This window comes from Pempheris klunzingeri, chromosome 8, assembly GCF_042242105.1.
Source record: "Pempheris klunzingeri isolate RE-2024b chromosome 8, fPemKlu1.hap1, whole genome shotgun sequence".
In the NCBI taxonomy this organism is placed as follows: Eukaryota; Metazoa; Chordata; class Actinopteri; order Acropomatiformes; family Pempheridae; genus Pempheris; species Pempheris klunzingeri.
In genome coordinates this window covers 5,294,699-5,308,033 of record NC_092019.1, presented here as the reverse complement: position 1 = coordinate 5,308,033, position 13,335 = coordinate 5,294,699, and the positions used below count along the sequence as shown (strand labels likewise).

The 13,335-nt window shown below is 42.6% G+C and overlaps 1 protein-coding gene across 1 annotated transcript in view; it reads right to left on the bottom strand.

The window, feature by feature from the left end:
• The window catches only part of LOC139205776 (intermembrane lipid transfer protein VPS13B-like), a 309,322-nt gene that overhangs the window by 238,481 nt on the left and 57,506 nt on the right, over positions 1-13,335 (bottom strand). The window contains exon 17 of the mRNA XM_070836087.1: positions 1,879-2,063. Coding sequence (XP_070692188.1) covers positions 1,879-2,063 — 185 coding nt within the window. The remainder of the gene's footprint in view (positions 1-1,878; positions 2,064-13,335) is intronic.

Here is a 13,335-nt window from a genome sequence, read left to right as displayed (position 1 = left end):
ACACAACCACAGCGCCCACAGGAACCAAGACGATTCAGCAAGGTTGCACTGGGTGCACAGGAGAATGCACCACGGCAAACATATTTCACAAGAGTTCACAATAGCTTACTCTGCTAACTTAACTCCTCTCGACTTCTCGCTTCTCCTCATTTTCCATTTCTTCTCCACACTTAAGCTGTCACACCAAAGATGGAGAGGGATTGGGATAGCTAACATCTTCCTTAAGGCCTATGAGTGTCACCGCAATTTCAAAAGCAGATACAGTATGAGACATCTTTGGTTATATCATAGGAATTATTGCTGAGTTTTTTCCCCACAAAACATATACTTACACAACACATCACCTATTCCCCTTCACTCTCTTGCCTTCTAAACCCAAACTCTTTTCCCCACTGCTCTTTTTCTAACCTGCCAGCACACAGACCAGATGTGCAAATGTTTCTCCATGTTGCTATTCAAGCTCTGTTCCAAGAGAAAGCCAGACTGAGGGGAGAGGAATATTTGACTTCACTCCACGGGAGACCAGTTTCATAAATTTTGGCGGCTACACAACGGTGAAAAAGGTAGCTTGGCTGGCTCGGCCAAGAGAGAATGTTGACGGCATACCAAACAACATGATCCTAATGAGTTGGAAAATCCCTGGCCCTCCAGAGGACTGTCCAGATGCTACCGTCATGAGAAACGCTACTGTTTTATTGAATTCAGACTCCCCTCCCTTTCTTTAACAAGGGGCAAAATTTATTATTTGACCATTAAGGCATCCTAGGCGACATGAAGCGTAAAACTGTTTCAGAGTTAATTTGCCCTTGGCTGCAGGTCCAGTACCCAACGCTGGGCACAGGACAAGCTGATCTTTATGCCAAAGTGTCTCCCGTGAACGTGTATATTTGGAGACCTAAAGTTGTAGGTGCTTGCAACCTTGGTATAGGGTCTGTGGCCTTTTTGCTCATAGCTCACATGTTACTATCAGGTTGCCTTGTTTTGGGCAAATGATAGTCTGGCACATGATGTGCTCAGCCCTGAGAAATTTTCATAAGAGAGTCAAATCACTTTAAGCTCTAGCCAGTTCCATATATCTCTCTTGACAATTTACTGGTACTGAGAAATAAGCTTTATTTTATGGAGAACTAAACAAACAAAGGACAGCAAATGTACTTTATGAGAAAAAAGAGATTTCAATAAATCAACCACAATGATGAACGCATTAACATCTAATACAATGGTCTAAAAGAGACCAGATGAGCAAAGTCATGTAGTTTGTTCTTTGTTCTACGACTATTAATGGTTGAAATACAGAGTGAACCACAAAAGGACGCATTCATCTTTTGTGTGGGTGTTTATCATTTTGTCAAGGGACTGAGTTGCCATTGCAGAATTCTAATTGCTACCCTACAATAACAACTGCATTATGAAAACAACAGAAAAAACACAATGACCCGATTGCCACGCTAAGCAATTACAAACACATGCATCTATAATATACTTGCTCCCTTTCTCTTAACACACCTAATTACTTGTCAAAGCCAATGCACAACCAAACAGCACAGTGTTAGTCGGAAGACCAGGAGTCATGTCACTCTCACACACACACACACATATATACTGTATAGATACACTGCGTATAAAAAAAATAGAAACACATTTATCAAACACAAATCTCTAGCTACGTTCAAGTGAAGTAAATGAGCCACAATTGCTCCTCTCTCTCATTATTGCTTGGTTTTCTGCCCTACCGCCAAGACGACTCCGCTGTAGATGCTCATAGATCAGCATAAAAAGATTTATACCTTTGTTAGGTATCACAAGTTCATGAAACTGGACTCTTGTGTGTGAGGGATTTGCTGTAAAATATGGTGTACTGTGGAGCATTTTGTTTACCTGGAGATTTGTACACCTCATTGAGCAGGCTTTCGCTAAGTGTCAATGGGACTCCGTTGACCATGCTGTGGGTCCAGCTCTGACATATTGCTTGGAGCAAAAGCGTCTGGGCTCTTGTGGCCTGTACAGTGAAGTGCGGAAGCTCAAAAATACACTCTGTGGTGGGGACCGAGGACCTTTTGCTCCTGCAAGAGAGGGACAAAAGAGAAAGAAAGACGGGGTTAGAGAAAGGCTAGTACATGGCAAAAAAAAAAAAAAAAAGACACAGTTAGAGCAAGGATGTAGTGACAATAACAAATGAAAGCATGGAGAGTCACACAAAAGTGCCGACATACACTTATTAAAACAGACAGCGGTGGAAACAAACGGTTCACGACTTCCACGAATCCATCAATATCACCATCGCAATATAAAACAGCTCATTGATAGCACGAGTGGCCAAATAGGTAGAACTACATTCCAACAGCAAATTGAAGAAGTACCAAGTGCAAGCCAAGCTTTCCTTAGTTACTTGGCAGGTAGGTGTAGTTTGCCTCTATGCTGCCGACCCTTCTCTCCCCTCCGTCAAAGCTGTGATGATGATTTATGTGAAGAGATGTACAGCCCAGAAACCTGACCCTGAAAAGAATCTTTACGCATTTAACATTTCATCTGTCTCCAAAAGTGTGGAGGGAGAGTGTTTGTGTGAGTGTGTGTGTATGACAAGCTGATGAGTTGAGCGTTCAGGGGGATGAGGTAACAGCACAGTCGGATGGTCCTCCAGGCCCCTGTCCATCATAACCTCAGTGGACCATGCTCTCATTTATCATCTGACACACTCACACACACGTTTGTTTTTCAAGTCCTCCTTTCTAGTATTTGCCTCACTGTCTCCCCTATTCACTCTGTAATCACTCATTCATAACCAAACACATTCAAACGCACGTCTCACACATATCAGATACCACACACACAAACATCTCGACACACATGCACTGCCCTTCAAATCCCTGAATCAGGTCTCGGAGCTCTTTTTATATCCAGGCTGTGAAGTCATGGCTCCTCGGTTCTTAAGATCCCATCCATGACATCAGCAAAGGCAGAAGGAGGGATTCCCCAACACGCATACACACACACCAGCCAAGGTATGGCATTATTCACTGAGAGAGCGAGCACTCGACAACCTCACGATACTGATCTCTATCTGTCACATCTCGCTCTCTCCCTGCTTCCCCCCCTTCCTTCGCGTCCCAAGGAACCTCCGTTGACTGGAAAAACACCCAGGGAGCCTGAACTAAACACTGCAAAACAAGCCTGTTTGGTTCCACTCCTGTTTTCCTCTTTTCTGTTCTGTGAGGTTCTTCAATTGGGTTTCTGAGGACTGGCGTTGCCCCCTGCCTAGATACTCGTTTACTTTTTGAGGATGTGTGCGCACACATATGCTCGCTTAACTGCATATTGTAATAGCAGCAAGCAGCACTTTTGTTGAAAATAGAACTGTGACTAATTCCAGGATGGCTGCGGCGTGTCAGGAATGAGCATCACAGTTCATTTAATCACACATCCATTTTGGTCTGGTCCCAGTTCAGAGTGTGGGATATGTCACGGGGTCTCTCCCTCCGCTCAGCAGCTCTGCAATCGTTTAACTCCTCTACCTCCCTCCCTCTCTTTCTCTTTTCTCTGTGTCTCTTTATCTTTCCCTTTATTCTGCTCCTGGGTGGTTCTGCAGGGTGACATGAGCTGTTAGCTGCACACAGGCAGGCCCAGAGTTTTTAACTGCCTGCTGTCTCAGGGGGGACTACTATGATACAAAAAGCGAGAGAGAGTTTGATAAAGATGTAAGAATACAGGAAAAACAAAGGCAGAAAGAAAGAGAAACCCAAAACTTGACAGGGTCAATGAGTTTACCTTGACAGCGCACATATACATTTTGAATTCCCTGGCAACATATGGTGCATTTGGCACCACGGTGAACCACGCAATGTCATGCTTCTCTACTATTAGAAATCACTACTGTTGCATGCTATACAGCAAAACATCAATCAAACCAATTTTTATGTGCTTTTTTGTGTGTTCAAATGCTTTCATGCCTGTGTGAGTGCGTACACGTAGCTAGATATTGCTGCGGAACAAAAGAAAGTGAAGGGGACCCAGCAACAACAATGTCCCCACATGCAGAGCAAATGTGCCTGCAAAGCCACTTCAATGGGAGGACTGGCAAGGGATGAAAGTTTGTTGGCTTATTCGAGTGTTTATAGCGTTTCAGGGGAGCTGTCATGTGCATGTGGTTGTCTAAAACTTTAATTATGCACCTGTTTTTATTATATTATGCCCGATTCTTTGCGAACAGCAACTTGGATCTTGGAGCTAAATGAGAAGCAGAAACTCTCATTAGGGTGCTTTGGGAATGCTGGATGTGAGGACAGCCAGACACTCATCGGATTTCATTAAGTAGCTGGCACAGGCAGTGTTTCTTGCTGCAACATGGTAAACAGCTTTCTGGCAGGCAGCTCTTTCACTGTTAGCAAGGGCCTTGAAGGAAACAAAAATGTCCAAGAGGTAAAAATAGCAGCTCTAATACCTGCAGTATCAAGAACAGTAACAAATGACTACACTAAACATATCTTAGAACATTGAAAATATCTGCAATTTACTGCTATAGTGTAGAATCCATATTAGAAACAGAGTCTGTAGCCTGGGGAGCAAAACTCATTAAAGCATACTTCTACTCTTATAATGTGGAGACCCACCAGAAGTGGGCCCACAACCCATTTTGGATCCTGACTCATAATTTAAGAAATCAGGCCCTTGGCTTGAACTTCAGTACCTCATTGAATAGGCCGTCTCTGACCTCACAGTAGTCCTTTAAGTCAATAACTTTTTTATTAAAACACAGAGGCCACCAGGAATATGTTAAAAGGAAATCAAAATTAGTCAAGACCTATGAAAGATTAGGTGTTTCAATTTCAGCCAATAAAATATGCTTTCCTCTGGTGTATTTCAACAACATTAGGCCTCATTTCCCGACCTGTCCCCTGTTGGTGCCGTGACTGAGTGACGAAGAACTAGACCGGGGCTAGGACAGGCCAGTTGGCGGACCTGATGACTGCTTGGCTAGGTAAGTGGCTGACTGGCTGGCACAAGGTCTTTCTGTCCAGTGTCCCTGTCAGAATCATGCAAAACAGGGCATGGTGTTGTGCAGGGGGCGTGAGTCAGAGTCATGAGTACCATACCAGCTGTGGTGCTCTATGCCTAGACTGTTTCCTCTGTGTACATGCTCAAATGTGGACATAAAGCAGAGACTGCAAATTATTTTTAGTCATTAAAATGAATGAGTGAAATCAAACAGAGAGTACACTTAACAGAAGACCCTCTCAAAATATTTTTTGTTAGCTCCAAACATGGCTCAGAGCCATTTAGTGATTCTATTGACTTAAGCGCCATTACTAGCATAAGGTGTCATTACCTAAGCCTAACCTTCCATTTAAACAGCCTCTGGGTAACCCCGTGTCCGTACCAAACCCTTTTCACATTATAATAGCTGAGATCCATTTGGACCATTGGTTCTCAGGCTAATCAGCTTCCTAGTCTGGTCTGAGTGTGGTCACGACTATATTTAGACAAATACAGCTGGGGCTCCAGCTAACAGGCTGTGATTGCTGTTTTACAAAGGCCACACACAACCGCAGAAATGCACATGGACACACAACCACAAAAACGTACATACCTGTACAGACAAAAATGTTTGCCAAAGTGCACATATATTTACATGCCAACACATATGCTATCACACAAGCACACATGCATACACACCTGTACACGCATACGTACAAAGCAACAACAGCAAGTTGGCTGGCCAGAGCACGAGCAGCAGCAGTAATGAGACCACAACAAGGGGCCGCCTGCTCTAACAACCTGTAACTGGAACAATTAGAAAACTAGCTCCCGACACTTGAGTCTGCGAAGATTGTGCATGTTTGTGCGTGTGTACATGCAAGTTAAGCACCTATAATAGCGGCAGGATGCATGTTCTGCAAATTGAACAAAAAAGTTAGATGTGAGTAAAAGAAGACGAGAAAAATACGATCAAACCACGTAGAAAATACAAACGAATAAGAGGAAAACAGCAAGCATAGGCAAGAGAAGGAGAAGGATTGAGACCGCAAACTTGCAAGTCATATGTTATTCTCCAGGTAAAATAATACTTAACATGGGGAGTCTCATTAAAAAAGCCATTTGGAAAAGGTCCAGCACAAACACAGGAATAGCAGAACTGGTGGGTTGCTGCTTTGTACTTTTACAGACAAAAATAAATGTAGCCTAATTAAAGACGGCTGGTTGGGGTATGTGTCTGTGTGTATATACAATTAAGTGAGTGTGTGTTGCGTACATGTAGATGTCCACTAATGTGCTAAAGTGTGGATATGTTGGCATTAGTGTAGATGTTCTGACAGAGGACGCTACTGAGAGAGCAAGCGTAAAGCAAATTATAATGCATGAACTGCAGGGCCAAATGTGGTCAGCAAATTCTTTTTTCAAGATCAGCATCTTGCCATGATTGAAGAAATATCGCCAAGAGCAGCTGGTCCTAATGGTTTACACAGCGTCCCAGAATACAAGCTTGGAACCTGCGCACAGTTTCCACAACCTTAATTTTTGTTATTACTCATATCCTGTACAGTACCAAAAATCAGTTCCCTCACTCTTTCCAAAATACAGTGGCACAAACAGCTGTGGGGGCTGGGCGGTCGGCAGGAGATGTGGAGCGAGGTGTCCGGTCCGTCAGTGGACCGCAGAGAATGAGGGAGGCACACTCACAGAAACATACATTCGCTGACACAGGTGGATTTTGTCTGTAATGGGAGTTAAATGGGAAATTCCACATGAACTGGAACACGATACACCAATAAACTGTTAAAAGTTAAAAGTTAGTGGAAGTCTTCAGAAAGATAATGCAGTCTAGCTTCAAGGCAGTAAAACAAACAAAAAGTCAACAAGACAGTTAATCACTTTTGACTAGCCTCACAATGTGCTACTTTCTCTTGACTTAAACTTATCTGAGACCACAGCAACGCCAATGTAATCCATTATGGGCTGACATATTTGTCTGATAGATACAACAGATAGCCACCGTCTTGGGACCAGTGATAAGTTATCTGAGGTTTCTACAAATCATTCACTGTCACACCCTACCTTAATTAACCAACACAAACATTCCCCAACTCAAACAGTTAACAAAGTCCTCTACTGCTTTTGCAAATTTTGGAGCTTCTTTGGAGGGAATCAGACTGAAAATGGAGGGAAGAGAAGACTGACAGCTTGTACCTTTAGTCTTTTCTTTTTTTGTGGTGTAGATTGATCTAGAGTATTGCAGAATTCCCCATCTCTCCAAGCCAAGGTCACTGACCCCTCTTGAAAATAACCAGAGTGAGTTATAGGCTGCTCTCGAGTCCCCTCTTTTATCTACAAAAGACTCACTACAGTGTCTTGCAAAGACTCCAAATGAGCATTATAAATCATGCAAGCACTTCACACTGAACAATAACACCTAAGTGGCCAACTTGGGGAGTGGGATAACTCGTCATTTTACCACCTGGATGTCAACTGGGTTGAATCACTGGCATTTGAAAAAAATAAAAAAATAAAAAATACTTCCATGGAAGAGGGAGGCAAGCATGTGTTGAGCCAAGCAAAAAAAATAACTTGAAGTGAAATAATGGAGGAGAAAAATGGCACCCCTAACTCGTTTATTATAAGTCTTGCTTTGCAGTTTCTCATAATGTTCTTTCAAGTCATTTGTTTCATTGACTGTACATGGTCTATGTCACTGGCTTGATGGGAAATGTAACCAGAGCTGCAGCTGAGCCTCTGATATAGAAAATTTAGCAAAAGCTGTTTTCAGCAGCAGCCACAAATGAATCACAGCGATCATTACGGCTTGTCTGCCGTGTATTTTGAATCCGGCTGAACTCCGGCTGAAGGAAGCTACATGAGCAGAGAAAGTAGAAAAGTGATCACTAAAAAGGATCACATTGATTTTAAAGGAACTGTTCCAGCACAGTGAGATTACACATCACCGTTTACAAGAGACAGTATTTTTAAAAGTCAGTGCAGCATCACAGTAACTGGCAGCCATCTTTTACTGATGTAATATATTCTAATAAGCCTCACATCACACCATCTGATATTAAATTATTTTTTCCTTTTTTAACTTCAGGTATTGCATTTAATTTCTATTCTTTGGTCCATCTATTCTTCTCTACTTAGTGTTTTTTTTCTGTATGCAAATCTAGTCTTATGTTGATTTTTCACTGCGATTCTGTTGGTGCAGTAAGTCATTACAATTTTATTTGATCTCTCAACCATAATCTGTAATGACATCCTTTCCCTCACCTAACCAAACTCTTTAAAGTCTCTGTACTGGATCTGGGTTTGAGGTAGGGGGAGGCAGGGACTGTGTTTGTGGCCACAGCTCTGAGGTTTGTGGTTCCCCAGGGTCAAAGGTGTTCCATGTGTGCATTTCTCAATCATCAGTCCCGAACAGCCCAAACTCTTCATAGAAAGAAACACTCCACTCTCTCTACTCTATCACACATACACACAGCCCTCCCCTTCCTCCCATCTGGAGCACCCCTGACCCAAAACACACACACATATGCGCACAACTTCATACACACACACACTGAGATCCTTCTCAGGAGAGGGCTTCATTACACAGGGATTACTAAAAGAAATGTTTTAATCAAGTTGTGCAGACAGCTGCAGACCGCAAGGCGAGAAAATGGCAATGACGTGGTTCATCAGGCGTAAAAGGAAAACACATCAAGAGGCCTGTGTATGCGTGTGTATAATGGTGTGTCGAAATGTGCACGTAGCTTCCTGCCTCTGTCCAACATGTCCAGCTGTGAAGGACACGCGGTTCCTTATAAGAACCCAGAGATAAGAGACTACAGACATAATGTCACATCTATATATTCAGATTTTGCTGTAGACTATTGTACGTCCCGTTGTCATAACAACAAAAGTTGCAGTCAACAGAAGCACCGGCTGTCCTTTATTTTGATCCAAATTAGTTGTCCTCAGTATTATTCTCTCAAGGCCTTTGACCTCACGCAGATGGTCAGTGAAAATAAGAAGACAGACTCCAGTGAGCTTTTCCCCTCAAGCTGCCTGGTTAAATTGTTTTTTTTTTTTTTTTTTGTGGCGTCACCAACATTTCCTGTGCTGCATTATCAACTGTGGATTTTTCTTTAAGCACTGACAATTGGACGGACTTGTCTCTGGGAAGCGATGGAGCAGCACTGAGGCCTGGTGGGGATGAGAGGACAGTGGAATGCACACCACAGTAGATGATAATCCACTCAGAGCTGCTAATCCATCTACCCTTCCCTATTTCCCACTGTTTTCCCTCCCTCAAGCTTCGGTTCCTCAGATGACTAATTCAAGCATTAATAGACTCTTTCAGTCAACTGAAAACATCTACAGCTGCTCCTGAATTCACTATCTTAGCTCAGGCCAATACATCTCATGGTATAGTTAAACAGACATTCTTGGATTGCAAGAATATTGCCTGTTGAGAACATTACAGCCTTTAATATACACTTCAGGGCCGAGTTAAAACCCATGTTGATTTAAGCTACCAAATGACACTTGTAATCATAAGGGCAAGTAAACAGCTTCTACAGCAGAGCGACTATGGTTTGTGAGTGTTTGAATGCTGAAAGAAAGGCATGCAAGCCTCCATCAAAACTGAGACGTCAATCAGTGAGAGCATAAGCCTCGCAGTCGCTGATGCCATTTCCTTAATACAAGGCTCCTCAATACGTCCATTGATCTCTGTCAGCCATAAAACTAAATAAAACTGTCTGACACCAGATGTAGAGAAAAAAAAATCCTTACCCCAAAGTTGGCCGAAATACTTTATGGACTGTGCCACACGAAATATGATGTTTTACCTTGCAGCTCACAATCCTTTGCACTCCCGTGCTTCGGAGTGAAAAGTGGAACAATATTACATCATATGCCATTCCAGGCTTTTAATACACACCTGTTAATACATAAAGCCTACTTGTTGCAATGTGTGCCTACATCCCTTCAGCCTCATCATGTGAAAACTTTTTTCTTTCTGAAAACATTCACATGTTTCTCCAAGAACAAGGAAGGGCCTAGTTCATGCATTTCCTTGTTCGACTAAATGAAATCCCTGCTGCTCTTATGGCCTCCGAACCACAACTCAAAGCTGAGCATGACCACAGCAACCACACGTTGATTTAAGGTCATTCAATTATCCTTCACCGAAACAGCTCTCAGTAACTTTAACCCTGCCTACACAGGCCTCTCAGTGAAGACCCTGATGAGAAATACAAGTGATTACTTCATTATAAAATCAACACTAATCAGAGTTCGTCGAGGAGCACAACGGTTGACGCAGAAGCTGTGTGTGTGACATCATTCACAAGATCTCTGTCATAAGTCATATAAATGTATACTCAGAGCACAAAAATGGACTTTTCCATCCAACAGCCACTCCCAAATCAGTTTTCATCGGCCAAAATGATTATTCCAATTCCACTTGTTAACGATATTGCCTGCCAAAATGGCTAGTAGACAAATGTAACAGCCACAGTGAATGCTGTTCATGTACATTTGCTAAATTTGACTTGGATCTCTATGGCTCACCATTGAAGGACACAGAAAGCGTTTGTCCTTCTGTTCTTGGCTGTGCTTGGAGACATAGACCAGGAGCAGCTTGCTATGACTAACTATGAACAGGAGTAATGAGGCATTACAATCACACCAGAAGCCTCATGCCTCAGATGCCTCAAGCAGCCTCCATAAATCACAACATGAGCTAATCTGGAGTCTAGACTACTGGTCCAGACATGGTAATGGACTTCTGAACTTCACATAAAAAAAATCCTACAGGTAGAGCTAAAATCTGAACTAACCATTAACAATATTATATAGTTGGATTAATAATTAGATATCAAGGGAGAACCAAGATTCTTTTCTATTCGGAAACATTTGCAGGACAAGTCAGCTTTTTGTGGCTATATAACATGCACCTGTAATGCCACATGCTTTAAGAAATTATCCCCTCAGAAATAGCTGAGCGAGGAATAGGGGCTGCTAAAAACGCCACATAAAAGCTGGCATGGGGCTGAATTACGACCTGCAATGCGACGAGCCACACTAGGCTGCTGCTGGTTTGTTGGTTGGTTGGTGGGCCCCGGCCTTGGCCTGCCTCCATATGCTGCTGCCGTCAGGTGGCCCTGCATGAGGAATATTATATGGTGTGAGCCTAAGTGTGTGTGTATGTGTGCATGTGTGTTCGGGTGTCAGAGGGAGAGAGTGAGGTTAGGTTTTGGGGAGATCGATGCAGGTGGCACTTCTAACATCCCCTCCCTACTGCCACCTCCCGCTCCTTCTATTTTTTTTTTTTTTTTTGCAACGATTTTATCTGGATAACAGGTTTAACAGCCAGACCAACTGAGACTCTGTAGAGTCCCTGTGAAGTTGGCGGCTCCATAGACTGCCTTTCATTAGGGATAAGTACAGCCTGATGCCTCTCAGCTGCACTTTAATTCACTGGGAGTGAAAGTTCATTTCAGAGGATTTTGGACTTTTGCTGACCAAATGACTGTGCAGTTAGTACATTGTAACATATTCTAAGTAGGGAGGCTCTAACTTTAATGTTTTTCAACAGTAATCTCTGTTTAGTATCCCCACTGCCTTGCGACATGTTTTTTTTAATTTCAGCAAAAATTCTCCCATGTCACTGAAAGTATTTTGAGTGGTATTTGTATTCACCCATTAATAAGTCCTCTTCCTGCAAACTGCAATAGGCTGCACGACGCAATACTGAAAAACATACATTTTTAAAACAGATGTAGGTAAATATTACATTTTGCTTCCTAGTGGAAATGGCTGCTCACATTATACTCAACACTGCAGTATGATTTTCAAAATTGACATGCAAAATTGGTAAAAACCCCTTTAGCATGTAGTTCTTGAGATGATCAGAGTTAGTGGTGCTATTTTTAAAGAAACCTTATCTCAGTGTCTGAATTAGCTCCTTCTTGTAAGAATCTGCCACCACACCCCATCCTAAGATCTAGTGACAGTGACCAAGTGGACCCAAGCTTACTGTTTAACGACAGCTCGCTCTCATTTTCAGTTATACATTAGCCATAGTGATGCCGAGACATAATGTCACAGGGTGTCAGTCAACAGAATCAACTTCATTATAATTAGAACAACCAAAAGACAGATTTCACTTGGTTGTGCAGTTTCCAGCCTCTACAGTTTATTCCCACATCTGCAAACATACACAGCTTGGGGTGCATTACAACATTTGAGGTAATTTTAACTAAGGCCAGGAGGTTAAAACATTACATCTGAGCTGAGGTGCCCATACAAGGGAATGTTGGTGGAGAAGGTTGCACTAGCCATCCTAATGTACTCCAACCTGGAAATCTATTGCCCGCTTTCAAGTGACTAAAAAGAGCAGATCTTATATTGGTTTGACTCCTCTCATGTTCATTTCTTCAAAAATGCAGTAAGGGGAACAATAAATTGCTTGATAGCAATTGCAGACTTTCTTGAATTTTTATTTTGCTTAAAAAGTGAGGGGGGAAAAATACATGTCAGGCTAATTGGATATATCCAAGGTCTAACACACAATACCAAATGCCCAGCAGAAGCCAAGGCTGGCAGGGAGAAGATGTCAGCGTACTTTCCCCAGTGAAAGCCCCTTGCTGCCCACTGTGAGAAGCCGGAGCCTTTGTGGTGAGACTGAAGGAAACATGAGCTAGAGTACGCATTTTGGGCCAACTCATCAGGAGAGGTGCTGGGTCTTCACAGACGCTCAGTGCCTCTCCAAATCCCATGTGATCACCTGGCAGTCATATGCACTTACTTAAGCATAAGCTGGGCGCACAATGACAAACATGTTTGTGTCTGTGTGTTGAATCTGTGTGTGTGTGTGTGTGTGTGTGTGTGTGTGTGTGTGCAAGAGGCAGAAGAGAGGGATGCAAAATATGTGTATGACATCAACTTCTGTACTTCCCTACTGGGAGCTACCCTTCTCTCGTGTCAGTCACCATTTACTTTTAATAGAGTCAAAAGGAGACAAATCTAGAGCTACCTTTTATATTGGTAATGGAAAATCTACATAACAGAACTACTGAAGACTGACAAAGAAGCTGAAGAGCGGGAGCTGTTTTTCTCAGACTTTTTTCTCACCGTTTCTGTGTCTATCTCCTTCACCTTCACTGAAGTCTCATGCTTCCTACTGTCTTTCATATTTCCATAAGACTTAAAAAGCTTGTACAGCTCTGCTCAGCGTCTGCTCAAAGAACAGAACAATTTGGAAAGGGCTGGTGTTAAAGTTACATCAGCACTGAGAAGTCCCAAAACAAACATCAACACAGTCAAATTAAACAATACCACCTGGTGGAGTGTATCTTTGGGTTCCCC